This window comes from Mchenga conophoros, linkage group LG3 (assembly GCF_057382185.1).
Source record: "Mchenga conophoros isolate Kocher_MC1m ecotype Shallow Benthic linkage group LG3, M_conophoros_male_GT1.1, whole genome shotgun sequence".
Lineage (NCBI taxonomy): Eukaryota > Metazoa > Chordata > Actinopteri > Cichliformes > Cichlidae > Mchenga > Mchenga conophoros.
Window position 1 is genome coordinate 50,384,017 of NC_140528.1, and position 27,909 is coordinate 50,411,925.

The 27,909-nt window shown below is 41.2% G+C and overlaps 4 protein-coding genes across 4 annotated transcripts in view; 3 read left to right on the top strand and 1 right to left on the bottom strand.

The window, feature by feature from the left end:
* The window catches only part of LOC146579247 (endophilin-A1-like), a 61,489-nt gene extending 51,681 nt beyond the window's left edge, over positions 1–9,808 (top strand). Inside the window, exon 9 of the mRNA XM_085262720.1 lies at positions 465–9,808. Within this exon, the coding sequence (XP_085118846.1) occupies positions 465–661 (197 nt within the window). The 3' untranslated portion in view covers positions 662–9,808. The remainder of the gene's footprint in view (positions 1–464) is intronic.
* A 1,088-nt stretch (positions 9,809–10,896) lies between these two features.
* Positions 10,897–20,898, top strand: LOC146579248 (acidic leucine-rich nuclear phosphoprotein 32 family member D-like). Its single transcript, XM_085262742.1, has 7 exons — positions 10,897–11,207; positions 16,536–16,685; positions 17,112–17,234; positions 17,660–17,846; positions 17,924–18,018; positions 19,213–19,279; positions 19,441–20,898. The coding sequence occupies exons 1-7, from the start codon at positions 11,154–11,156 to the stop codon at positions 19,518–19,520; spliced, it is 756 nt and encodes a 251-aa protein (XP_085118868.1). The 5' UTR covers positions 10,897–11,153; the 3' UTR covers positions 19,521–20,898.
* Positions 20,899–21,012: 114 nt separating this feature from the next.
* Positions 21,013–27,909, top strand: part of LOC146579249 (protein-glutamine gamma-glutamyltransferase 2-like) — a 35,723-nt gene continuing 28,826 nt past the window's right edge. The window contains exons 1-3 of the mRNA XM_085262732.1: positions 21,013–23,424; positions 26,506–26,601; positions 26,720–26,898. The gene's annotated coding sequence lies outside the window, so the exon portion shown is untranslated. The remainder of the gene's footprint in view (positions 23,425–26,505; positions 26,602–26,719; positions 26,899–27,909) is intronic.
* Positions 22,679–27,906, bottom strand: coro2ab (coronin 2Ab). The gene is made up of 13 exons (XM_085262754.1): positions 27,706–27,906; positions 27,484–27,600; positions 27,200–27,349; positions 26,690–26,890; positions 26,504–26,620; positions 26,032–26,136; positions 25,832–25,928; positions 24,402–24,517; positions 24,234–24,324; positions 23,985–24,139; positions 23,194–23,361; positions 23,045–23,113; positions 22,679–22,967 (listed from the first exon to the last, which is right to left on the bottom strand). The coding sequence occupies exons 1-13, from the start codon at positions 27,904–27,906 to the stop codon at positions 22,902–22,904; spliced, it is 1,653 nt and encodes a 550-aa protein (XP_085118880.1). The 3' UTR covers positions 22,679–22,901.

A 27,909-nucleotide genomic window follows, 5' to 3' on the forward strand; every position in this document is an offset into this window, starting at 1 on the left:
AGTTCCAAATTAGCATGCGCATCCATCCACTGTGGCATCCCCTTGGGAAATTATTTAGCAGCTGAAAGTTTCTTTCTACCTTCCAGAGTAGTATTAGAGTCTGTTAAACTTGTTTCATATTCGAGACAATTTACTTGTATGGACTTGCATGATTTTATTTTAAGTTTAATTATGAAATATACAAAGTTATTTAAAAGATTCCTGACTTTCTCTGGATTTTAGTTGTGCAGGATTTCAAAGTTAGTTAAAATGGTTTTCAGTTAACAGGTGAGCCTTGTCAAACCATTATGTTGATATCCAGCAAATTAGCCCTGTTCAATGCACAGCAAGAAATTCTTAAGTAAAACAAAATAGGCCCCGTATGTAACAGTGTCATTAAGCTAAACCAAAACAAACCAGATAACCAAAAATGCCGCATAGAGAGTGAAACTGACTCACTATGTTTTGCTTCTGTCCATTCACAGCCCCTATGGACCAGCCATGTTGTCGAGCGCTCTACGACTTTGAACCAGAGAATGAAGGTGAGCTGGGCTTCAAAGAGGGGGATGTCATCACCCTGACCAATCAGATCGATGACAACTGGTACGAGGGTATGATCAACGGCCAGTCGGGCTTCTTCCCCATCAATTATGTGGATATTCTGGTGCCGCTCCCTCATTAGGTCCTGTTACCAACCTTCCGCTTCCCCTCGACCAATCCAGACACCCAGAAAACAGCCTGTATTTGCATAAACAACAAACCACGCCCTCCTTCTACTTCTTCTTCTTCTTCTTCTGTGCTTCTGTGCGATTCTGCTTTCACAAAATGGACTGAAACGAGAGAGAAGCCCGAGATGGGATACATAAGATGCGGCAGTAGAACAGCGATTAGAGTAGAAGAAGAAAGGGAGAGGAGGATTATAGCGTGAGAGCTGCATAAGCAAGGGACTGAAAGAGATGAAAAGACAAAGAGATGATGTTCTTTTATAGCGCAGTGCTTGGCCGGGCAGCACAGAATACTGTGAGGTTATGGAGACTTGCGAATAAGGCACGGTGTATATGTACGTGCATGTATGTGTCTGTATGTGCGTTTTGACCTGTTCTTACTGTATTTATGATCAAGCCAGCACAAATTCCTGCTTGTCGGTTTAGCTGCCTGACAGCTTTTTTGTGAGACTGTCTTCTTTCTTCTTTTCTTGCTGTATTTCTCTAAAAGTAACTGTTCTTTCTACCTTAACTTGCCTTCTTGTGCTCTTTTTCATACCTAAATTTTTCAGAAACTGTCACAGTTTTACCAGCTGTCTATCTTTGTTACTTTCTCTTGTCTTGTTATTTTCTTTCATTGGGTAGCACTACCTTTTAGAAAGGCTCCATAGTCCAGATTGTAGACCATCAAAATAACAACCCAGAGCCACAGATCCATAGAGTTTACGATTTAGGTATATTTCAACCTCTTTCTAGCTCTTTTTGTAACACCCTCTGCCTTTGCTGACACTGCATAGCATTTCAATTCAGTGGCTGAATGCATGATCCAGCCAAAAAAAGATTGACTGTGTTGAAGTAAGCTTGGTCTTGCTAGAATGGAAAAGAGAACATTTATCCACTTGTTTTTAAACCCATTTATCTTGTAAAATGGAACTTTTAGGGGGGTTTTGAGGCTTGAGGATCAAGAAACTCATTCAACACATCACTAAGCAGAAGTTCAAGTGATGAAAAGGAGAAGTTTGGGTTACTCTTTTTACCAAGCAGCACTGATTTGCCATCACAGCCACAGATGAATGTTATTGAACAGAGCCTTGTTTGTTTTTGTTTTTTATTTGATACACATTTGAACATTCCAGTATGCATAGTGAGAAAGAAGTTTGTTTGTTTTTTCCTTTCTATATACTGTGGTTTCCTTGTACTCTGTGGAGTAGGAGCTTGCTGATTTGTCTAAATATGTGGCTTTTGCATGCATGACTGTGTGTGGCTAGATGGCTTAAAAAACAGCAATTTTAGATTTCTTCAGATTTTCAATAACTCATGCTCAGAAACATAATTAAGTTTGGGAGGTGATACTCCCTTGCCAAAAGGCACGTCAGTAGGACATGTAGTAGCTGATGAACAGTTACAACTAGTGCTCCCAGCGTTAATCTCATTAAAATGACATTAATGCCATTTTAACGAGATTAACGCTGGGAGCACTAGTTACAACAATTAATATCTACCCAACAATCTGTCTGAGAAGTATCAGTAAAGTCTACTGTGAATGACCATGGCAGACCCAATGACATGAACGTGCTTTGCATCCTTTATTTACACACAAACACATAGAGATTTAGCTCTCCTGCTGCCAGCTCAACAATATCACAACAACTAACCATCACAGGACCCGTCAGCGGGGCATGATTGCAGATGCTGTGCAGGTGCATCTGCCTTCCTTGCATGGCACCGCAGGCCCCACCCCGCCACATACCCCCATCGCCCGACTGAGGCCGGGCAGACATCCGGCCGAACCTACTCCACCACCACGAGTGGGAGAGGGGATCAGCCCGGATCGTCGGTGCCCCTGGCCCCTGGCCAAGGGGTGTCAGTTCAGGTGGCCGCCCACGAACCCAGCGGCGCCGGCGAAGCTGGTCCGGAGGTCAGCCGCGTGGCAGGTGGACGCGGCGCGGCTGGCACGGTCGTGAGCCCCAGCTAACAGGCGGCTGGGCAGATGTTCGGTGTACACCGGCCACTGGTTGGGGTGAGGCCGGTCTGGCGTGCACGTCCAATTGAGCATGCTCCCCTGGCACAGGGACCTCCATCTCCTCGCGCGGCCCCTCCGTCACCACCCCCGCTTCCGGCTGGCGGGGACCCTCGCATGCCTCCTCCACCACCAGCGATGGTGTAGCAAGTTCCTCCCACGCTGACCTCCAGCTCGGGCTGGGCAGGTGGGTGAGCTAGTGGTGGGCTCAGCAGTTGCTCCTTGTCCCTCCTCCGGAGAGCAGGAATGGGAGCTGGCCCCTGCCGGGCACAAGCTACTCCCACCCGAGGAGTGGGGAAGGGTGCGGTGACAGGCTGCAGACCGGCCACCCCAGAGGTGTCGGGGAGCACCTGTGGGGGTGGCGGCGGTGTCGGGCAGCTCTTTCTGCTGCCGGCGACACACCGCCGCCTGCTCCCTCTGCATGGCTGCCAGCTCAGCCACCATTTGCACCATCTCCTCTCTCTGCTTGCCCAGTCCTGAGTCTGCCGAGCCTCCCGTCCTGGGTTTCGGCACCACTGTGAATGACCACAGCAGACCAGGTAACATGAACATGCTTTGCACCCTTTATTTACACACAAACACACAGAGCTGCAGCTCTCCCGCTGCCACCTCAAAATTACCACAGCAACCAACCATCGCATGATCCAGCGCTATGCTTAAGTCGGCGGGTGTATCCGCCTTCCGTGCACGGCACCGCAGGCAACGCCACATCTACGCTTTAATCTTTAGAGTGCTGTTAGGGGCCCGACTATTTTACATGATCATAGTTCCCACTAAACAAAGTATCTGAAATTCCGTGGTGAATATTTCAGAATCTTTCCAACTTTATTGTTATTTGGCAATGAAAAACTTCTAGTATTTTGGTCTCAAACACTAAAACTCTCTAACACTAGTTGCTAAGCTTTATGTTGAAACAGTAAAGCAAGATCAAAACATTTTGCTGTCATGAAACCTGTTGTAATGCTAATACTAAATTCCAGATTCACATTGTTTATGTCAAAATCCCGATAGCTTACCAGGGAGAATATACTATATTTTTGCCTGGTCATGATACCAGTTGCCTGTTATAGCTGTGTTTAATGGCAACTAACTGGGCCGACAAAGGTCAGTGCAGCTCAGATGTGCCATATTCACAATGGAAGTCATTCGCTAAACCATCTGCATTGAATAATATCTATAATGTAAAGTTGCACACAATGGAATTGATTCATAGCAATGTGGCAACCAGAGGCCATAAGAAGTCCGTGACATTCAGTGACTTCAAGCGACTATGGCCAAAGTAACCACTGGCAAAGGGAAAAGGATGGGATCCAAGATAAACTTTTCTCATCTTCCAGGTGAGCAACTGAAGTATATAACAATGAAGAGTGAAGTCTATTGAGTTTGGAAAGAAAAGCTTCTGGACTTTCATCTAAGAAGCTTCTTCAACTCTAAGAACTGAAGGAGCTTCTTGGATGAGAGGTGAAACATCATCAACAAACTTAAAGAAGTCCAGATGCTTTTCTTTACAAGCTCCTTAGACTGCAGTGACCTGGATGACTGAGAGCCAACAGACAATGAATAGTGAAGAATATCTGTATTGTCATATGACCTGATAGTGAATAACAATAGAAGGTAACCTAGGCAACCAGTGGCTGGAACACTCACCAGCAACCAGCTGTCAGCTTCAAAGTAATGCGTGATGACCAAAATTGCTGTTTGATGACCAAACTTTTTTTAGGTTGCACTCAAGTTTTAGAATTTTGTCTGCCTTCTTGTTCATAGAATGATACATTTTGTTATATCAGAATGTTGTTAATGCCCTTAAACATCTCACTAAATTCAAGATTTACTCATTTATTTATTTTAACCCTACGATCGTGACATCTTTTTTGCTTCTGAACCTGTTGTCATAATCTCAGGCATAATTATACCATTCTTTAGCCAAATGCTTCAGATATCTCATTCTAGTTTTCTCTTAAACAGTTGCTGGAATAGTTAAATGTTAGTAAGAACTCTGTGTTGGTGGTAGCTCCCTGCTGCAAACGCGATGTGTAGCATCTAGCAGGATGGCTACAATGCCAAAATGCTTCTCATTATTCTCAGTTTCTGGACAGATCTGCAGTATTGTTAAAAGCAGTGTAAAGGAGTCTACTTTGACAACGACCATATGAAAAAGGTTGATATTATTTACTGTTAAAGGTTCTCTGATAAAGCAACTTTTAAAGATCTGGACTCACAATTAGAGAGATGACTCAGTTTAAATAACTGAAACATTCCAGTAATATTAAGAGCTCTCTTCGAAATAGAGGACAGAACTACAAACCTATAATTACATGTGTTACTTGTTGAAATAGGCATCTAAGTATAGTTCTGGGTTTATGTCAAATCAACTGATAAAGGAAAACGACAACACCTTGGTCATCTCTGCTTTGAATTCTAGTTGTAATTTACCAGTCACACATTTTTTAAAACAGACTGTTTGATACTTATTGTACAGAGTTTAAGAATAATTTTAAAAAAAAATCTTAGGGTTCTAGGGTTTTCTATCTGAGCATTATTTATGAACCAGCAGGAATCTGTGTTAGCATGGCTGATGCTAATGTGCCAGAAGTGGCTAACCAGCTAGCCTTTAGCTTAACATTCCTGTACTCTTGCTTTGTTGATGCAGTGTTGAGCAGAATACGTTAGAGTATTTAGTGCCTGATTACTGAATACCTCATCTTAAATGTAACATATAGGCTATTGAAAACAACAGAGAAATATAACATATTCCGAATTTTTCTAGAATACTCCGCCAGAAGAGCGGCTTTCATGTTAAACAGGTTATACTACAATCTTTTTTCCTATTACTTACAGACCATTAACATATATGATCATTTTATACTACTAAAATCAACATACTAAGATCTATTAGCAGGTTAATGGTTTACATGTATAACGTGGACCATATTAAAATATATAAAATCTTTACGGTTTCTACCAAACTTTAGGCAAAATGACGGGTTTGATTGTCTGCTTGTTAAGTAATCAGGTATTAAACCCTGTTTCCAGGTATCAAAGCTCAAGACATTGAACTTAGGACCACAGTTTTTCATACTAAGCAATCCAAAACATGCAGTAACACACTGATTATTATTCATGTGTAGTGGATGGTGTCATCTCTGACTTCTAGGCTGATGTTTTATCTGTGTCCAGTGTTTTCTGTCTTCCATATGAAGTTTATATCTGCCAGCAGCGCATCCTCTTACATTTTTATTGAGAACAATTTAAGCCACATCCTACATCCTCATCCCTGTGCTGATGTGTTGATATTAGCCTACCTATTGTAGCCAGCTACAAAGGAGTAGATCATTATGTCAACTAACCCAACTTCAGTGACCCTCTATATGTTACTGCTAGTTTCCATAGCAGTCTTCATTTGCATCTAGAAGTGCTGTATGTTTATAGTTTTTCAGAAAGACATCAGTAAGAACATGGTATACAGTCTTTAAATGACAACTATCTCAGTGACTAAAGTCAGCTTACTGCTAACTCTGCCAAACCCCATAGATCACTGTTTTAATGGGTGCCTGGATAATAAATTATAACACCTGGAAAACACCACACTGATAATTTTATTGGAATCTGGACCTTAAAAAAACAAAAACAAAAATGAATAGTGTTCAGAAAGGACATTTGGACCTGGAGATGGCTGATGAGGTTAGGCTTAAAAAGCAGATATAAAAAATCATGACCATTATAATTATATTTACAATCTTATTGCCTTCTCTTGCTAAAGTCTAATGATTAATCAGTGCATAACACATACCAGAGAAAGTCTATGCCACCTAAAATGGCACAGATACTTAAGAAGTGTGACAGAGGCAAGACAGAAAACAACAAAAACAAAATGCTTTAGTTGAGATATTTGTCAAGATAAAATATTTGATAGAAGTTTGATTGAAGGACGGGAAAACCTAAAGCTACTATACAATCCTTTTGAATAGTAATAATAATAATAAAAAAGGAAAAGTACTGGTTCAGACTAAACAGTATCTTCTATAAACTGTCAATAATACTGAATATAAAGGCAATAAGTTCTGATGGAACAATAAAATTTAAGGTTTCATCAAAGGAAGAGGTATCTACCCATCTGTCTGTCTATCTATCTATCTGTGAAAGAGCTAAGACATCTCTTCCATTGCCAAAGCACATGCGTGAAAACAACAATACAATCATCAAATAAAACTTTATAATAATCTCTTTCCAGTCTTCAATTTTTTTTCTGCCATATACCTGCTTTTGCATAAATGTTACAGGTTTTTGTAAAAGACGGAGGTTTGGTTGGTGCAAACATATGTTCAGTGTTTTCTTTTTACTTTATTCTGTCGGTAAGTTCTGTGTCTGAAAACCTGATTTTTCTGAGTCTGCCTGTCGAATGTGTGTGAGCTGCATGCAACTGGACCGCTTCACGTCTGCTTTTTGAGATGGATTTTTTAAAAGTCAAAACATTCAAAAAGGGAAAAAGAGAAGGGGGAGATGTTCGTCCTGCTGGCTTTTGTCTTGCAGTGCAGTAAACCTAGGTTAACTCTGCTACTCTTATGTTTTTTGTTGTTCAGTTATTGTACTCTTTGACCTGTTGAAAATTCATATGGCACTCTTCTTCAACTTACAAAGTGCTTTAAGACTTTTTGTATTTCTTTGAATGATGTTTTTATTGTTGCTTTTTTTGTTTCACTTCCACTGCGATTTGCCCTCTATGGCGACATGTATTCTAACCTCAATGAGGGACTTGTACAGTGTTACCCTCCATTTCCCCTGTTCACCTTGGTAAGAGTCAGACCTAGGCCACATTACCTACCTAAAGTCAGTTTCACCTCTCCAGTTGAGAGATCAGTCATGACACTCCAAACAAAAGCTGCAGGTCTCCAGTCTTTCCTCAGAGGTACAGCTGTTCTGAAAGGAGAAACACCGTCATTGTCTGGGGCTAAACTTGAGAAGCACCAGCTGGCAGATTCTAATATACTTTACATTTGGACTTCTGCTAAAAAAAGTCATTTTACATTAATTATGTATTAATAAGCAGGTTAATAACCTAAAAGAAAGCATTTGCAAAATTGTATAAGTATTATTGGTGTCTTGTGATAACTGGTTGGAGAAATTACAGGCTTAATTATTTTCTTGCTAACAGTAGCTTTAGAAGATTTAGGGGCTTCTCATAGCTGATGGTTTCCACCAGTGTACAGCAACAATGAACTAAAAAAATATGTTGTATAATTTAACAGTAAGATACAATAGTTAATATCACCTCCCACTTCATTATGGACATCTGTTTAACCTCTTGTTACCCATATATAAAATCAACCAATCACATGACAGCAAATCAGTGCCTTTATGCACTATGACTATGAATACTTAGATAATGCTGAGGGAAGAAACAATATTCACATGGCTTTGAATGTGGCATTGTTGCCACACAGGGATCTCCAGGGTTTTTAAAAATGGTCCAAAAAAAGACAAAATATCCAGTCAGTGGCAGTTCCCTGAGTGAAAATGTCTCGTTAAGGTCAAAGGTTGGAGCTGATAGGAACGCAACAGTAACAGTAACACTGTGCCATTCCTTTCAGCTAAGAGCGGGAGACCGAGATAGCAATTCACATAAGCTCACCAAAATTGGACAATAGAAGAGGGGAAAAACATTTCCTGATCTGATCAGTCTCAATATCCGCTGTGATATTTAGACAATAGGATCAGAATTTGACATAAACAAAGCATCTTGCCTTGTATTAACAGTTTAGGCTGGTGATAGAGTGATATAGTGTGGGATATTTTTTTGGCAAAGTTTGAGCTCTTTCTACTAGGTGAGCATCATTTAATGTGACTGCTTACCTGAGTATTGATGCTGACTGTCTTCTGATGGGTGATCAGAGTTCATTGTATTCAAATGGTTCCCCACAGTTACCAGATCTCAATTTAATAGAGCATCTTGGGTGGAAGACGAGAGTCACATCATGGGGGCGTAACTGACAAATCTGCAGCAACTGTGCAATGCTTTCTTTTTATATGCACCCAAATAAATGAGGAATGTTCACAGAACCTCGTTGAATCTATGCCATGAAGAATTAATGCAGCTCTCAAGGCAAAGGTGGGTCCAACCCAGTACGGTAGTAGCAAAGTGTACTTAATAAAGTGACCAGTGAGCAAATATACTCTCTGTGCTTCAGAATTAGTGTTGGAGTGATGTGAAACCCCTGAAGCTACAGCCAGTTATCTCGGAGAAATAAAGAATTGATTGTCTTGCTTGGCTCAAAGACGGCAGCATACACCAATAAACTGGGCTTGATTGATCTATACTTGATTGATCAACAGATTAGGATTTGAGGTGTAGAGTGTCCACTTGCAAAAAAAATAAAATAATGTAAGCTACTTTCCTTTGTGCACCAAGGATGACAGTATATTTAAATAAAAATTGGTGTTTTATTTTTAACTCAAGCTGTTTTTTGCTTTTTTGAGGCTCCACCTGTGAGGTTTAACTCAAGCAGAAGGATTTCTCCCAAGGGAGCGGGTCTGCCTCTGAGAGCTGACCTGCTTCAAAGAAACATTTGCAAAACTAAATCTAATCTCTGCGCCATGATTTTTGGGGTGTAATAATGTGGCCGGGGTCTGAACTGTGGCTGTGTTACATAATCATACTTTATGCCTTGTGGCTGTATGAAATGGCCCTATGACTTTGGAACCTGCTGTCCTCTGGTGAGCTACTTGTGTGTATGTTAATATATACACACCTTGTTGGTATTTATTTATTTATATATGTATTGTATGTATTGATTTGGTTATTTATTAATTTATTTATTCCTGTGTCCTATTTAATGGTTAGGCACCTGTGACATATTTGACGGTCGTCAATACATTGGTGTATGGTGTAGAGTATGGGAGGGGTAGTGATTGGGGGGAGGATGAAGGGGTATTTTGGGGGGTTGGGGGTGGGGTTGGTCAATGGAAAAAATCTAGCTGTGATACTAACTCTAACTGTTGCTCTCCTTGTATTGGACAATGATATAATCTAAGACCACTGTATGTATAACTGCTTGTCGTGAAGATGAACTACAATGTAATGACAATAAAGATTAACACTATGATGACACGGCGCAAACAAGGCTCCAATCTGTTCTTCACAATGAGTCGATAAACGGAGGGATCAGACAAAGAGCTACAGCACCACTGACTGCACAAAAGTGGAACTGCATCAACAACCAGCAATGATTGCTAGTTTTAAAATCCTTCCTGTAATTTCATATTGGAAATGTTTCGGTTTGAGTCTATAGCACATAATTTGCAGGTCAAAGAAAAAAATGAATTCATGAGCAAACAGTTTTAATCTGCATTTTAATCACATTTTCTCAAAGTTACTGTTAATATATTATGTTGTAAGTTAAAAATGATAACCACAATGATACATTAAGCTACAACAACGATAATAATAATAATAATAATAATAATAATAACAATAATAATAACAATAAATATAAATAAGTGAAGGCTATAGTGTGTAGTGAAAATGTCATAAAGTCATAGTGAAAGTGAATTATCTCACATGCCAGACATTTTTTGCTAGTGATAAGCAATTCTTCATTATCGTTTATATTAATGTGGAAATAAATGAGATATGATTTTTCTTTTAGAGTTAAGTTACTGCACGTGGTCGACTTTTTATATCTGTGTAATGATTCCAAATGACAGTATAGTGGCGCTGTAGAGTATTGTTTCCCTACTGCTGCCGTTTCCCTCAATTTACAAATCAATATCTGATATGTTCAAGATCACCTCAGAAACTCGAAATTTACATACTCAATCTGAAAAAACTCAAACTGTCTATATCACAGGAAAATTGGTGAATTTATATAGCATCTAGTAAGGTTTAAGGAATCCAGCAGTCTTGAATCAGTTTTATTATCACTGTTTAAAAATACTGTCCGCAATTAAATGTTTTGGCCTATTTGTATTAATTTTTAGTCATTTTCTGTGCGAAGGCTAAATATCTGATTTATAACTCAGGCATTCAATGCACCATACGGCTTGACCCACTTTTCCACATGCGCCACTGGAGCGTTCCGAGCATGCGTCAAGCTAAAGCGAGTACACTAGAACCTAAAGGAGGTTTCGTGTGTTCCCGCTAAAATGAGATGAAACATAGAACTCTCACACGCGCTGGATAATCTCAAGACGAAATAAGTGCATATACGTGGATGAATTATAGAGTGCATGGCCTGAAGGTAAAGTGTGCGAACCTCTGGGCGGAATAAGCCATGTTTCTACTTCCGCTATACCACGTAACCACAACTTTATTTTGAAAGCCGTTCCCGGAAATGACGAGTATCTATTGTGGCTAGCTTCACTCCGGTTCCGCGTGTTGATGCTGAACAGAGGACGAGAGAGAAAACAAGCTTTCCATAACGTAAAGAACCAAAGCCAGGAAAAACCGGAGGAAAATGGACATGAAGAAGAGGGTCTCCTTAGAGTTGAGGCACCGGTCGCCCTCGGAGGTGAGTCTCTCGGGTTGTGTGCTTCTTTATTGGAATTGATCTGCTGTAGACCGGCAGGAGGAGGGGTGGCGAGCACATGGCAGCGTGTCTGCAGCTTGAGGGGGGAAAAGTGATTAAAAAACAGCATATCTTAAAAAAGCAAGTTTAGATCTAAGCTAACACAAAGTCTGCGAAATTCTTGAATTAGCTGCTTCCCTTCAACTAAGTAGCTGTTATCGCCGCTCGCAAACAGCGCAGTCACGCAGTTGTTTACCACGTTGTTTTCATTTTATGCCCACGCATTTCTCGTTTTATTCATATTACTGATGCTCTTGAAAGTTATTAAAATTTAAATGAAAATCCCCACGCATGAAAATTAACTTAAAACCGCCTGCTTATCGGGAAATAAAAATATAATCGACGTCTTTCGGGCCTGGCTAATTCTAGAATTTCATTTATTTCGAAGTCGATAGATGGCATTTTAATTCTAAAACCCCCCATTGCGTATTAACATTTTATTTACTTGTTAATATTTTGTTAAAAATATTTTTCTGCAACTCAGCGAGTCACTTTTTAAAAATAACTGTTTACGAAAACGCGTTTCCAGAGATTAGTCGGATCCAGCGAGCATAAACGCGCTAAGGGCGCGTAGCCAGCGGCGTGCTAGCGCTACTTTTATAAAATGGCTGAGTCGTTGTGGCCCGAATTTACGACACTCGTTTACTCATATCATTTCTCATAGAACCACCGTAATGAGAGACATTTTCCGCCGCAGTACCTTATCATTTTGGGTCGATAAGTGAGGGCTCCGCAGAGCGGAGGGGCTGGTAATAACACGCAGCTAGCAACAGAGCTAACTAGCAGCGTCACGTGTTGCTACGAGTTTACAAACAGAGCCTCGGTCGGGCCCCGTTCCAACATGAAACCGCACAGGCGTCCTCTGTAGGATCCTAGTTTGTTTTTCTTTTGAAAACAACTGAAAATGACGAGATTTACAACAAATAAACTGATATACACCTAAAGTGTTTTGGTGGTTTTTGAAAATAACATATTGTATGTAATGCTGTTGTATTTCAAACATTACAAAAGGTTTAAATACTGAGGGCAATGTATGTAAAGGTAATCTCTGAGCTCAATGCTCAGGTATTAGGCAGTGTCTCTCTCTCTTTCTTACTTTTTTCCTCTCCTTTTGGCTGTCCCCAATCTCCCTACTGTGGCCATTTCAGAAGTTTTTGAACCAATAAAAATCATGGAAAGCTACTCTTGGAGTTGGTGTAATGTTTAATTGGGCTAATGTGGTTGGAGTGATAGGTTCAAGAGTGAAAGGGAATGTTTACTAGATTGTCGTGAGAACTGCTGCAATGTATGGTTTAAAGATGGTGGCACGGTCAAAAAGACAGTAGGCAGAGCTGAAGATGTTACGGTTTCTGTTTTGAGTGAGCAGGTTAGGACAAAATTAGAAATGAGAACACAAGAGGGACAGTTCGGTTTGGAAGACAAAGTTGGAAAGCCAGTTGGAGGCTGAGATGGTTTGGTCATGTGAGGAGGAGCAATGGTGGATATACTGGACAAAGGGTGATAAACATGGAGCTGGCAGGCAGGAGGAAAGGAGGAAGACCACAGAGGAGGATGCAAAGTATAGGGTGATCAGTTATCAAGTTATTCCGGATTTCCAGCTGAAGCAAAATTCAGGTATGAGGTGGACACTTTAAGTTTTTGCTGTGGTGCCCACTAAAGGCAGCACTCAGAGAAAGGAAAACATTTTTTGAAGTTTTGTCCACATTATTCAAATGAGTGAAAATTATTAACTGATTATGCTTTTTGTACATTTTAAATCTGGCTGAAAATAAATGTCACTACTACGACCGGAATACTAGCACATTAATTAATTAAGCCATTGCATATTTTTAATACAGACCACTATTTAATAGTAAAAAGCTGCCGTATGTTATTGCCCTCTGGTGGTGACTAAAAATACTGCATCTTATAGACCGGAACTTTATCCATCTTTTATGGTGTCTGTGGGTATGCAGTGTTTTTCTAACTCTGTTTTAGGTACATATAGACTGAAAAACTGATTGAATGAATCATCAGTTTGAGGTGAAGGGACGTCTTTTTTTTTTTTTTTTTCTTTTTTTTTGCTTGTTTTCCACATGACCCCAAGTACTGCAAGCCAGTAAATGGGTAACTTGTGTCAGTTTAACATTCTGCAAAAGTCCTCCTGTTTATACGTAGGGGATGATTGGGTTTTATTACAAGGGAGGCGCTGTGATCATACAATGAAACACTGACATGTTTCAACGAAAACGCCGTGGAAACTCCCGTGTTCTCGCGCTGCTTCTGTGGGTAACCACGCTTTCTATTTGAAGTCACCTTACCCGTTAGGCAGTGCTCAGTACAAGGAAAATGAATTAGTCACATTGACCTCGCTATTTAATCAAACCATCAAGTGAGTCATTTGAGGTTACAGATTTGTTTCATGTCACCAGCTGACAACGAGATTACAGCGGCAGCTCGACTGATTTTGCAGATTCTTCATCCACATGTAAACGCAGAAGTGGAGTTTCTGAAGAACTTAAACTTGGGAGAGTTTCGGTGATCTAAAAAGTTGTTTACATGTGAACGAAGGATCAAAACACACAGGGGAAAAAAACAAAACATAAACTAGGGCTGGGCAATATGGCCTAAAATCCATATCAAGATATAATTTAAAGCAGCGGTCTCCAACCCCCGGGCCTCGGACCGGTCCGTGAGTCGTTTGGTACCGGGCCGCAAGAGTTGAGGCTCGGTGTGAAATGTATGGTTTTCAGGGTTTTTATCGGTTTTCAGCGTTATTTTGTTATTGTTTTTATCGTTAACTCTGTATTCCTGGGTCTTTTCACGTGTGTTATGAATAAATTTTCTTTTTTTTCGGTAACGGTGCTAGTTTTATTTTGTTGTATTTATCCGCGACACCTTAAAGGCCGGTCCGTGAAAATATTGTCGGGCATAAACCGCTCCGGTTGGAGACAGCTGATTTAAAGCATGTGCGGTAACGATATATATCGCAATACGTTCTTTTCTTCTGTATAACGTATTTTACACACTATAAGGCACGCTTAAAATCCTTTCATTTTCTCAAAAATCAACAGTGTGGATTGTGTATGAATTCTGGTTGTGCTCAAATCAAATCAAATCAAATCAAATCACTTTTTATTGTCACATCACATGTGCAGGCACACTGGCACAGCACATGCGAGTGAAATTCTTGTGTGCGAGCCCCACAAGCAACAGAGATGTGCAAACACAACAACACAAACGAGCAAAATACAAGAATGGCCAACCTGAAACTAATAAATATATGTACAATATATAATAGTGTATGCATTTCTGGATGTGTATACTAAATATTTTCCTACGTGTGTGTGTGTGTGTGTGTGTGTGTGTGTGTGTGTGTGTATACACATTTTTACAAATTAAATAGTAAAAAAATAAAATAATAATAATAATAATAATAATAAAATATATAAAATATACAGAGTTGAATATGTGCAAAACAAGTGGCATTTATATACAGTGTGGAGTGCATAATGTTAAAGTTCCAGTAGTGAAGCTGAGGTGTCTATGACGTGTTCAGCAGTCTGATGGCCTGATGGAAAAAGCTGTCTCTCAGTCTGCTGGTACGGGACCGGATGCTGCAGAACCTCCTTCCTGATGGAAGCAGTCTGAACAGTTTATGGCTGGGGTGACTGGAGTCCTTGATGATCCTCCCCGCTTTCCTCAGGCACCGCTTCCTGTAGATGTCTTGGAGGGAGGGAAGCTCACCTCCAATTATCCGTTCAGAGCACCGCACTACTCGCTGGAGAGCTTTGCAGTTGTAGGCGGTGTTGTTGCCATACCAGGTGGTGATGCATCCAGTGAGGATGCTCTGACTGACCTCGAACTGATTTTATGTGGTACATGGCACTCAGAAATCTGTCAAAAATGTTTTAGTACGACTTTGGTAAGCTACGAAGCTGCACCGCTTGATGGATTGTTGGAGCATTACGGCTGCTGTAGTCAGGAGCCTCGCGGAGTAATCTGGGTCCTAAACTCCATCTGGTTCAGGTCCCAAAATCAAACGATCACTGCAGCATCACTGAGAGTTGAAAAACTGTCTAAATTCTTTCATCTGTAATAAAATGATCAGCGTTCTGCTCTACCAGGTGTAACAATTAAGTTTAACATCCAGGCATCCAGAAGTTAGCTCGCTAGTTTTCCACCTAAACACGATATAGCATGTTCTGACTGAGAGATTTCTAAACAAATTTAAAAAGTACAGCTCTGCTATCACTTCCAACATAAATGAAGACAGAAAACTAAACAGCAGTCACTTTTGTAGGGTTACTGAAGTTGGGCTAGCTGGTATATAATGATGTGCTACGTGATCACTAGCAAAACAGCCACGTTAGTTTAAGATTAGCACAGTAAAGCTGAAGGATGAACGCCAACTTCTTTTCCACTCGATAAAAGTTAACATGAGGGTTTCTAGTGGTTGGGGACAAATGCAGTCGCATGGCAGGATGCTGTAAACAGACCAAACTTCAGTCAGGAGAACAACTGAGATAATCCATCCACAATACGAGGTTAGTCATTAATATACTGCAACAACATGAGAATAGAGCAGCTGTGATGGAATGCAGCATTAATGAATAGATGGTAGGGAAGTGGAGGAAGCACAGTTTTTGCCCATATTCCAAAAGTGCTTCGTCTCTTTGATTTTACTGTCGCCCGCCATAATTTGCAGATGATGTTGTTTGCAGCCACTGCCATGCTTTCGACCAAAACAGGCGCAGCTTGATGACACCATCAACATGCACGGTAGAGCGGAATAGTCAAAATCTCTAACACTGGCCAAATTTATATAGTTTCTACCGTATACCGTTTCTACCGCCCACCCCTAACATAAACCCTATGAATACCTGCGTATGTGTGGAAGCACAACTGCAGATTATTATAAGGAAGTTTTTATTTTTGCATAAACAAAGTAAGCAGAGAGGAAAAGCTCAACTAGATTAAACATACAAGAGCACACAGTGTATTCAAAAAAACGTTGATGTTTTATTATTTTTTATTACAACATGCTGTTACTGTATCAACCATCACGCAAAAATAGAAAATGATATGTTGAAATCTGGAGGCTAAACATGAAACATTCAGGGTTAAAAGTGGCGAAGAGTCACAGAGTCAAACTGTAACCAGTTTAATGTGTCACTCTTCTCACATGCTGCTTAAAATAGAAATAGTGTTTACAGTTATCCACTCTTTCACCCGGTTGGCGACTTTGAGCCATGCTGGATTAACGGCGCGCTGTCCCTTCTCTCCCCTCAGGTCCAGGAGCTGGTCCTGGATAACTGTCGCTCAAGCGAAGGAAAGATCGAGGGAATCACAGAAGAGTTCTCGAATCTGGAACTGCTCAGCCTCATCAACGTCGGCCTGACCAGCGTCGCAGACATCCCAAAGCTGGCCAAACTCAAAAAGGTGAGAGGGCCTGCAGAGCGTCAGGAAACCAGATGTTCATGTAAATGTTTGAAGAAGGTGCAGATGTTCAGCTTTGCAGAGCTTTCAGTTCCTTTTCCAGCATGTTTTCTCTTTGTAGTTTCTGAAAGGTGATTCAAATTTGATTGTTTGGTTTGTTATTGGTGAATTTCTCAGTTACGTAGCCTGTGGACAGCTGCCTCTGGTATACTTTGCTTGCTTTTTGGTGCAGCAGAGGGTTGAGAAGCTTTGTGTTTGGCTTCAACTGTCACACAGTTTGATGGCTTTTTGTCCTGTCAGCGCTCTAAAAGTAAAAGACACTAATGATGTGATAATATAAAGCTGCAATATCACCAGGTTTTTAAAAAATATATATATATATTTCTGTTTGATTTTTTTGATTCACAGCTTTTCTTTGTGTCTCTGCAGTTGGAGCTCAGTGACAACAGGATATCAGGTGGTCTGGAGGTCCTGGCAGAGCGGCTGGTGAACCTAACGCACCTTAACCTCAGTGGGAACAAGTTCAAAGACATCAGCACCCTGGAGCCGCTGGTGGGTGGAGTCTACATCGTTATTTAAAAAAGAAGTGACAGATCACTGCTGTGTGCTTTTGTATGTGAATAGGTTGTAACCATCAGTAAATCATATAACAGCATGAAACACAAACACATTTATATATGTATATATAAACAAACAGTTTCTATAGTAACAGCCAACATGGACGACAGTCAGCAGCTCTGTTATCCTTATACTGACATGTAGGTATACAATATATGTGCTGGTCTCAGGTGTCCATAATGCAGTTTCAGCTTGTAGTGACATAATAGTGCACGAGCTGTGGGTCGTCAGTATTATGTCCAAAGCAAACTTGCACACAGTGTGCTGTAGCCAAACGAGGGCAGCACTTTGTACTTCTTCATTAGTTCTTTGAAAATGTTTTCAGAAAACTGATCGGATGTCCGTCTTTGTCCCTCCAGAAAAAGCTGCCCCAGCTGAAGAGTCTCGACCTGTTTAACTGCGAGGTGACAAACCTGGCCGACTACAGGGAGTCCATCTTCAAGCTGCTCCCCCAGCTCACCTACCTGGACGGCTACGACATCGACGACTGCGAGGCCTCCGACTCCGAGGGCGAGGGAGACGGCGTCGACGATGAGGACGAAGAAGGTGAAGGTTTGATTTCTAGAAAACTGAGAGAAAATTAAAGCGACAGTAATATTAAGATAGTTTTTTTTATTTTGCAGAGGGCGAGTCAGAGGACTTTGAGGAAGAGGAAGAGGAGGATGAAGAAGACGTAGTGGCTGAGGAGGACGACGAAGACGACGACAGCGGTGATGAGGTGAGTTTGGAGTTAAATCAGTAACATTTACATAGAAATGCTGAAGAACGATGAAAGGAGGGGAAATGAGATGCGAAGTGTCTTCTGTTTATCTGTGACGTATTTGCTCGTCTGTCCTCCACATGCTGTCTAAAACCACTTTCATCACAGCATCACAGTCAAATGCCCTCTGTCCTGTGAATTTGGTGCATTAAGACTACAATAAGATGGAGTCAGTCTGCAATTTAATGAGGTTAAGTTGGCGTTTACATGTTACAGTTCGTGATGAATCTCTGAAAAGTCCAGGCAGAACCTCAGAAATGTAACCAGAATGCAACCAGTTAAGTGCCATACTGCACAGAGACGTGTTGCTCAGTGTTTGCAGCATGTTGGGAATCTGTCTGCATATATAAATAATTAATTGTAAACTCCTCGACAAAGTGACTGCAGGCACGCTGGGATTGGTTGGAGGCAGGTTGGCTCCCACCAGGAGACCCGTGCAGTTAAACACCCATATGGATAATTTATAATACAACAGCTCTGTTTGTTTATAGGTACACACATGTGCTTTCATGTAGTCCTCCAAAACCCGACAGGTGTCTGTAGGTTAAACACAGATTGCTTGGAAAGGAACAGGGAAGCTTGTGGTGCCCTTGATGAGTCAGGAGAGGGTCTCCTTAATTCTTGTTCACGAAAATTAAAAATCGTCATGTTTGATAACAAGAAAGGAAACTGGCTACACTTAAAAACAATACGGCGAGAAAACACGTACACAAAGTCTGACGAAAAGCTGTATGCCAAGCACAGTTTGCTATAACAACCCCACACACTATAGGTGGTTCCAGTAAAAGCAACGAAAGGCAGGATTTGTTTGGTTCTTAGCAAAGTAAAACCATTCAGGCGTCACTAGTAAAACATCATCATGCTTTTTCTCATGTTCATGAGTAGAGGCTGGTCAGTGTTCTGCGCGTGGCTGAGTCGGTCAAAAATACACAGCTTTTGCAGCACAGTTTAAATGTTCACAGTTTACGTTCAGTAAACAGTAGTAAAACTTTGATTGTAGCTTGTGGTACATTAGTCTGCTCTGACTTTCCGAGCGGGGTAATCCCGAATTGAGGGAGCGTTCCACAACACATTTCCAACTGGGAACTCGGACTTTCCGACTGATTCGGAAGAGGCACTGTGAGTTTGCATCAGCAGTCTTTGTCCCTGCAGGATGGAGAGGTGAACGGAGATGTGGACAGCGAGGAAGAAGACGATGATGAAGATGAGGAGGAGGATGGTGAGTAAACCTGTATTTTTCCTCACTATTACTTCTCTTTGTTTTGAGGAACACTCGAACACTCATTTATATCTGATGGTGTCTGTTGAGTTGGTTCAGTCAGGTGTAGCCAAGTAGTAATTAATCAGCCAAATAAAAGACTCCCATTGTTCTTCCTGCAGATGAGGACTCGTCTCCAGCCAAAGGAGAAAAGAGGAAGAGGGACCCCGAGGACGAGGATGATGATGACGATGATGAATGAGGGCCTGCAGAGACCCCTCCCTGACCCCCGCAAACCCTGCTGACCTCTTATCCACTCAGTCTAAATGTCTCATCCCTGCTGCCAATTCTTCCCCCTCTGCCTCCTCCCACTTTCACTCTGGGCCACGTCCCATTTCTGACTCTGGTCTCCTCGCTTGTCGCCTGCCAAATTGACATCCGTTATTGTCTAAAACGCCTCATTAATTATTTTTTTTGCTTTTTTTTTTTTTTTTTTTTTAAATACTTTCATTTCCACAAGTTGAGCCAAATTTTTTTTTTCCCATTGTCATCAACAACTTACAGCCTCCATTTAGTCCTCTGTTTTTGCCGCAGTGTTATTCTTTTGGTTTAATGGCAGCACGTTTATTTTTTGTGAACTCAGGAAAGAAGAAAACACTTTAACAGAAAAGTATCTGTTTTCTCGTCCCACCATCAACTGTATAAAAGAGTTTGTTTAGCTATTAAAATAAGAAGCTGCAGAGAGATTCTCACATTTTTAGAAGCTGGAACCAGAGGATGTTTCGCCTTCTTTGGAAACCTGCAAATCTTCCATCAGAATATACAGCTAGACAGTTTTTTATTTGTTTATTTGTTTGTTTCATCACAGTTTACATTTAAAATGGGGGGGGGGGGAAACAACCTAAACTTGTGCTAACAGGAAAGAAACCATCTGAACTCTAAATTCCAACTCTTGTTTGTGGGCAGTAAATGCATCACCAGTCTGGAAAAGCTCAAAAAAACAAAACGTTGCAGACTTTACGTCAGTTTTCCTCTTCCTCCTGAGAATAAATGTCTCTCCTTAACTTTTTTTTCCATTGTATGTGGGCGTGGTTTCTTTTATTTTTTTACAAGACAATAAAAACATGAGGAGTTAATAAATGAATTAATGAAATCTGAACCCAACTCCATTTCCTTATTCTTCCCCTGATGTCATCGGTCTGTGATGTAGCTCGTCGCTCTGATGACATCATTGTGTTAAAGCCAATCTTAAAAAAACAAAAAAAGCTACCCACCCTCCTCCCTCTTCCTGTTGCCAAGGCCAAACCTGCTCAGGGCAAACCGTGTTGTCTTTTTTTGCCAACAGAGCTTTTTAAAAGAAATATTTTTTCAGAGGAATTTGTTTTTGTTTAATTTTTGTATGGTTGTCTGGGGAAACGCTCTGCCTCTTTCCTCCCCCCTCTCCCTCTTTCTGCCTCCTTTAGTTTCTGTCTCCTCAGTAGAGAGCTCCAGATGTTCCTTCAAGCTTACACTGACTAGTCGAGGTTGTTTTCTTTTTGATTTGGTTTTTTTGTGTTTTACTTTCTGTAAGTTAAATGAAAGCAAACAAAAAATACATACAAAAAGGACTTTGTAAATAAAATCTTAACATTTTGCTCCTGGCTCTCTTGTGTCCTCGTCTCCCCCCGTCTCGTTTAGTCTTTTAAAGCCAGCGCTGCTCACAGTCAGTAGCGGTTTTTGACATGGGTGACATGGGCAGTTGCCCAGGGCGGCATCACGGGCATCGGCAAAAAAAGTTGCTCGTTCTCATGCTGCCCCGACATCATGAGCGCATATTAGGAATGGCATAGACACCGCTCTATTTTCTATCGGCCACTTACTGGAAGGGCGCCCTCTGTATGCGAGGTGCACCTGCTGCTTGGGGCACAGGGAGGAGAGGGCGGGGCAGCGGGTTATTCACTGGCTGGTTGGAGCAGCATCTAATAACCAACCCGCACTAATATATACAGATCACTCAATTATACATATCAAGGATTAACAGAGGTTAGGTGCTTGTTGGGAATCTCAGTCTCACTGAACGTGCTCCTGTGACTAGCCAGCATGTCATGGAGTGGGTGGGAGGTATTATCCATAATTGTCCTTATCTTGGACAACATCTGCCTCTCAGACACCACCCTAACGGAGTCCAGCTCCATCCCCACAACATTACTGGCCTTGTGGGTCAGTTTAGTCTGTTGGCATCTGTGACCCTCAACCTGCTGCCAGCATGCAACAGTATAGAGGATAGCACTGACCTGATACAACAAGATAACATTAATTAGTACGGATAGTGAAAACTTCTGTTTATGTTTGTTAGCGACTTGGCTATGATAGTAAACAGTAGACACTGATGTAGCTGACTGAATTTTTTGGCCAATTTTTTAGCACAATTGCAGTTGTGCGGACATATACACAGTGGACCAAATGGTTCTGTGACAAGAACCCCACAGGCTGAAATGCAGAGCAAAACCATAACAGAGCCGCCCCATGTTCTTCTATAGATCAGATTCATGACTCCATCAGATCTGTTTTCACTGATTGTTCAGTCCAGTTCTGATTTTTGTCCCTCAGCCTTTTCTCATCTTTGACGTTCTGTGTCAGGTCTGTGCTGGATTTTAAAACATTTATTTCCGCAAGCTGATGTGACGTCACAGATCAATCAACTTTAAATATGAAACACGATTAAGTCAGAAAACTGCAGTTCCTCTAATGGCCACTGGAGTGAGTCACTCATCACAAACTTTAAAGCAGAAACAAGAACATTTACAGCCTGGTGCGAAACACATTTTTGGTCTTCATAGCTAAATTTCCGGCACACGGGAGCTGTGTGTGTGCTGATCTGGAACATAATATTACATAATGTAATTACCTGACTAATGATATGGCTCTATGTGTGTTGCAGACCACCCAAAACAAATAGTGCTTCAGTTTTGTTGAGGGAAACACTCATATTTTATTGGTCTTACATTCATTTTAATGAGTATTCAATGAAACCACAGGACTGAGGCTTCAAAGAGTCCAGAAACCCTGGGTGACTACATCAAACATTTTCATGCAGTCCAGTTCCAAACTTCATTCAACATTTTTTGCACACTCACACTGTGTTTTTCATGAGTTTTGCGATTTATGCATTTTAGCTCTTTTGGCCTACCAAAACAGCAAGGTCATGTATCTTACCCTTGAAATTAGTTTGCAAACTGCTAACAAGAAGATCTGTGTCCTTCTGCCCCTTCCATTGTTTCCAACCTGCTTGCACCAGTAAAAGTCACTAGAGCAGGTGGTGTGTGTCTGCTGCCTGACATCACTGCACCTTGCATGTGGTCATAATTACACTTAGCTCCATAAGTATTTGGACAGCTTTAATTCAAGAGTTTTAAGAAATTAGCATTTTTGCATCCCATCATCCCAGACGCAGGGTTTCTTATATTCGATGGTGACCATTGTGTTTCAGGTAGTTTGTGAAGTATGAAGGAAAATAGTCTCTGCTCCCAAATAAACCATTTTCAGGAATTTTAGGAAAACAAGAGTTGTGGCTTCAACTACAAAGTCCAGTCTGTGGAGGATAACTCCGCTGTCTGTGGGTCACGCTGTCTCTGTAAGCCCCTCCTACACAGCAGGGTCTGAATCAGAAGGTCGCTCTCATGTTCTTTCTGGTGTTTTTGATATCCTGCTCCAGCTGAGCAATTTTCATCTGCAGAACGTAAAAACACAAAAATATAAAAAAGTATCTGACAAGAAATTCTGATAACGTACTGTTTGTGAACTCACGTCTTTCTGATGGAGCTCCTCCTTCATGCCTCTGATCTCATCCTGCTGCTTGTAAAATGCCTGGAGTAGCTGAAACAGAAAAAACTAGGACTGAGTTTGTGTGCAAGAGAAGGAGACACTCTTCTGAAGTGTTTTATTATTTATCCAACCTCACACTCGGTCATTGGTGGCGGTCTCTCAGCAGGCTCGCAGCAGTGCGGGGTGCAGCAGTATGTCCACAGTGGGACCTGGGTCTCGTCTGGCTGCCACCCCGACAGATCGCTCAGATCTTTGGGATATTTGGCATCCTGATAGGACAGCTGCTCCTCCAGAAAAACCTCAACAGAGAACAGCAACAAAAGTATCAGAGAACTACTCTCCAAAAAAGGCTCAGGTCTCAGGTCAGTTTCGAAGGATGTGACGGTTACTGTAGCAAAACATATTTCCTAGTTTGTCTAAAGGAAACAGAAGTTTCTAAAAAGAGTACGGTGGCATGAAAAAGCATTTCCCCTCTTTCCCAGTTTCCTGTTTTTTGTAGGTTTGTCACATTTAAATGTTTCAGATCATCAAACAAATTTAAATATTAGGCAAACATAACACAAGTAAACACAAAATGCCGTTTCTATATGAAGGTGTTTATTATTAAAGGGAAAAAATCCAAACCTACATGGCCCTGTGTGAAAAGGTGATTGCCCCCTAAACCTAATAACCTGTTGGGCCATACTTAGCAGCAACAACACCAATCAAGTATTTACAATAACTGGTGATCTTTACAGATATTTTTACAGCCTTTTACTGTTACAAATTTAAGTGTGAAAAAACATACTAAAAAACAGGAAACAAGATAGGGACCAAGCACTTTTTCACACAACTGTGTACCACTTTAAAATCAAGAAAAGGCACCCCAGATTGGTATATTTTACCCTGCAATGTCAGGTAAAATAACCAGATCACACTTTACCTCCTCTATAAAGTCTTGGCCTATCTCTGTCACTGCAGCCGGGCTGCTCTGAAACCTGAGGGAGCTAAGCTGCCTCACCAGCCCCTTCTCAGCTGGGGTTTCTGGGTAAGGGTTGGGTACTCGAGGGTCTGGCTTCAGGGACATCAGCACTGGGCCTGGTGAGGAAATGTAAGAGATCAGTGATAAACTGAATGATCTATAGAGAGTAAATATCTTTAGTGTACCTGATGGCCCAGCTAGGTTACAGACCTCTGTTGACCCCCAACAGCCACTCCTGAGCGGTCATGGCTGCCTGGTTTCCAGCTGTCATTGGGTACAGATCCTCTTGAAAAATTCCTGACTGGAAGGAACAAGAAAAAAACTGGACCAATACTTCTTGTACTCTGATTATACTCAAGATAAGTACATCATCCCAACCTCTTTGCGTGGTATGATCATGGACAGTGGTTCCACCAGGTCTTTGATGGCAATCAGGCGATAAAACCGGAAAATCTCACAGGCGGTCACATCTAGGCCACGCTTTGGCATCACCCCTGGAGTGAGTCAGACGTCAAAACACATTTTAGTCCTGTGTCATAAAGTATTGTGGATATTCTAAAAGTGACACTAAACTCTTTGCCTTTTTCTATTATTACAACATGAAAGTCTAGACTTTAAAAAACGACAACATCAATATTTAAAGGTTGGTGAGAGGGTGGTGGAGCAAGGCATGGGTTTTTCAGGCAGAAGACTGGTCCTGTATAGAATGCCTTAACAGTCTTGCAACCAGACATAAGACAGTTTCAGAAATGTAGGATGACCAACAGGCATGAAAAGACGACGATTGACCAACATTTGTTGAGTTGTTGGGGCAGAAGCTTGGTTCTTGGTGTCTTCCATCTGTTAACATGACCGCAGGATGTAGCATTGAAACAGTGAAGGAAATTATCCATCAAAGTCGACATTTAAGTCAAGTTTGTTAGATCAGCATCAAAGTGCCTGTGAATGAACTTAGACAAGCTTTCTTAAAATTGTGTCGGTACCTTGAAATGAGTATAGGTATAGATGATGAGTTGGATACAAAGTTTTAGGTTTGTTAAAAACTGCAACCAAATCACTGTTACATTCACTTCAAGAGGATCACAATGCTCTATGATTTTTTTCATATCCAATCAAAGAACCAATATCCTTGAATATCTGATAGTTATAATAACAACATGGAACCAATTTAATGTTTGTGAGAGAGTAAAAGAGACAAGCATGTTTGATCTGCTTTGATGATTTACCCAAGTTTGACTCAAACAGCATTTTGGGTAAAAATCCAAAGGGTCATGTCACCATGTGATTAGATGTCTGGTCAGAAGAAGTCATGGAAACTCAAAACTCTCTTATTTACCTACATTTTGATACCAGGCTCACCTGATTCCCAATTGTCATAGTATGAAGCCAGAATTTGCACGACTTCATGATAAGTTGGAAAAGGAGGAATATCTATCGATTCGCTGATTTTCTTCCACTTATCTGAGTGGGGTCGCTGGCCCCATCTTGTTCTGGTTCTACCTGATGAGCAGGTCTTACTCCGGGGTCTCCACCCAGTTGGGCATGCCCAGAGTTCAACATGGAGGAGCAGCTGTTCTACTCTTTATGTTTGAGCTCCTCACCTTAGCTCTTAGGGAGAGTCGACCTACTCTTTTATTTTGTGACATTTTATGACTTTCCTCTGTAGGACGGCATTTTATGACTTTCCTCTTTTGGTCATTACCCAGATTTCATGACTGTAGGTGAGAGCTGGAACAAAGCTGGACTGGCAGCTGTATAAATTATGTCATTTACTAGCTAACACACTTGTGTGTGTGTGTTGGTCTCACCAAGTCCTTTTTGTGGCAGCAGGGACCTGTACTCAGTCAGGTAGCTGATGTAAGGTTTTTCAGCACTTAGCTCATAGTACCGGATGTTTCCATCACCCTACAAGCATAAATACAACATATACAGTGGTGCTAAACCTCCTTGATGATGGTTACTCAAATTTAACGGCACATTTTGCCACAAGCAGTTTATGTTTTTTGACCTTTCCAGCCAGATACAACATGTGTGTGTCTGGGTCATAAAACGGGAAGAGTACTCCAGCTGACCCATCCAGATCTTCTTCATATAAGGGTTCAGATAAGTCATCCTGCATGAAAACACATATGGGAATGAATGTAGATCAAATTGTAAAGGGAAAAAAAAATCAAGTTAAAATATGCAAAAGTTGCTCAATTGAGATATACAGTTATATAATTAATTCTCCAGTGAGATTCTCTTAAATCATTTCACAAGAAAGCAGTTTTTTATTATCAGCTGTTTAATTTTATATGTTTATTATATATTTATTTGTTTTTGTCTATGTGCCTCATTTTCAGCAATCTCTTTTTTAATCATGTCTTACGACCCAAGTATTCTTACTCCTAGAAAATGCTGGTAATTGGATTCAGGTTTAAGAACAAGCACAGCTTAGATTAAGTTTCAGATTACAGTTGAAAGGAAAAAAACTATCTTACAGGGTCCCACAGGACGATCTGCCGGTGGTTCCAAGATGAGCTGCCAGTGGACAGAAGCAACTTCAACCCCCCGATGTATAAAACTTTGTTGGCCTTGTGTGAGTTACTGCTTGATACCTGCAGAAGTATCAGTTACCTTCCTGGCAATTTTCTGTCAGGACTCGCATTCAGATACAATAATCATACCTGTAAAATCTTTCCTGTCCGAGGGTCCAGGACTCGAACGTGTCTGTCTTTGGATGTGACTGCCAGCCTGCTGCCATCACTGTTGAAGCTGACTGAAAGCAGCAGTGCCTCAGATGGGTAGCGGTGGTGGATGGGCATCAGCACCACCCGAACTGGATACCTGATAACTGCACCAGCCTGGGATACATCCCAGAGAAGGACCTGGAGCAGTAAGTGAGACAAATTCACATCTGTTTTGAAGCCTAAATGCACTGGAATTACTGATTGTAGAGTGTAGCTCTTTAACATTTGGTTCTCTTGTGTTGATACTTTCTTTACTGGTTCAATCTTGTAAGGTGTCTATTATAGAAAAGTTTTATGCCAACCATTGGCTTTTTCTCTAAGATTTCTGTGCATTATGTTCATAAGATATATTGAAGGAAGTTGAATACAACACAAAAGCAAAGACGGTTTCTTTTAACAAAAATACGGTACTCATTTAAGCCAGAATGTTATATGATTGGCACTGACCTTGTAGTCATAGGCAGCACTTAGCAGAAGGTTCTCAGCAGTTGGATGCCACTCAATTAGCCCCACTCTTCTGGAGTGGCCAATCAGGGTTTTCCTGGCCTTGGTGAGGTTCTGTTGGACTCCACAGACTGGGATATCCCAGATCTTCACCTGAATACATGCACAGGACCAAAGTGTATGTGCTGTACACTAAACGTTATATAATTCCCAATAATTTAACCCCATCCTTATCCTAAATCGAATTCCAAAGTTAATCCTAGTTAGTCGTTAACTAACTGCCATACAGTGCAGTCCTCTGAGCATGAGGCGATGCAGTAATCATCGAATGGATTCCACTTGACGTCCAGGACTCTGCCGCTGTGGCCACAAACCCTCGGATGCTGAGGATCTACTCTGCCTGTCTGAGAGAGAGAACATGAAACAATTTTAAAAATTTAGGTTTCCCCATTTTTTTTATCCTTTATTATGTTAATTCAGAGGAAATTAAATTAAAAAGGCCTATGTACATGATGGATGGGCAGGACTAAAAAGGACCCGCCTCCCGCGCACTCAGTCACCACAGCGATGAAGCAGGGATTGGCTGAGCAGTAGTGGTTGTCGTGGACACTACGCGTGATTGGCACCCCGTCGTAGCTGTGCTCCTTGGTGGCAGACTTTCCAAAAATGTGACGAAACTTTGAGCAGCGAAAGGATGATCGCCATGACATCTG

Excerpts from the sequence above, each read along its gene's own strand:
- coro2ab (XM_085262754.1), bottom strand. The coding sequence starts at position 27,906 with ATGTCATGGCGATCATCCTTTCGCTGCTCAAAGTTTCGTCACATTTTT. Across the intron at positions 26,137-26,503 it reads AGATCGTCCTGTGGGACCCT|GATGACTTATCTGAACCCTT; the intron begins GTAAGATAGTTT and ends GTTTTCATGCAG. Across the intron at positions 25,929-26,031 it reads TGTTGTATCTGGCTGGAAAG|GGTGATGGAAACATCCGGTA; the intron begins GTCAAAAAACAT and ends TTATGCTTGTAG.
- LOC146579248 (XM_085262742.1), top strand. The coding sequence starts at position 11,154 with ATGGACATGAAGAAGAGGGTCTCCTTAGAGTTGAGGCACCGGTCGCCC. Across the intron at positions 18,019-19,212 it reads ACGACGACAGCGGTGATGAG|GATGGAGAGGTGAACGGAGA; the intron begins GTGAGTTTGGAG and ends TTGTCCCTGCAG. Across the intron at positions 19,280-19,440 it reads TGAAGATGAGGAGGAGGATG|ATGAGGACTCGTCTCCAGCC; the intron begins GTGAGTAAACCT and ends TTCTTCCTGCAG.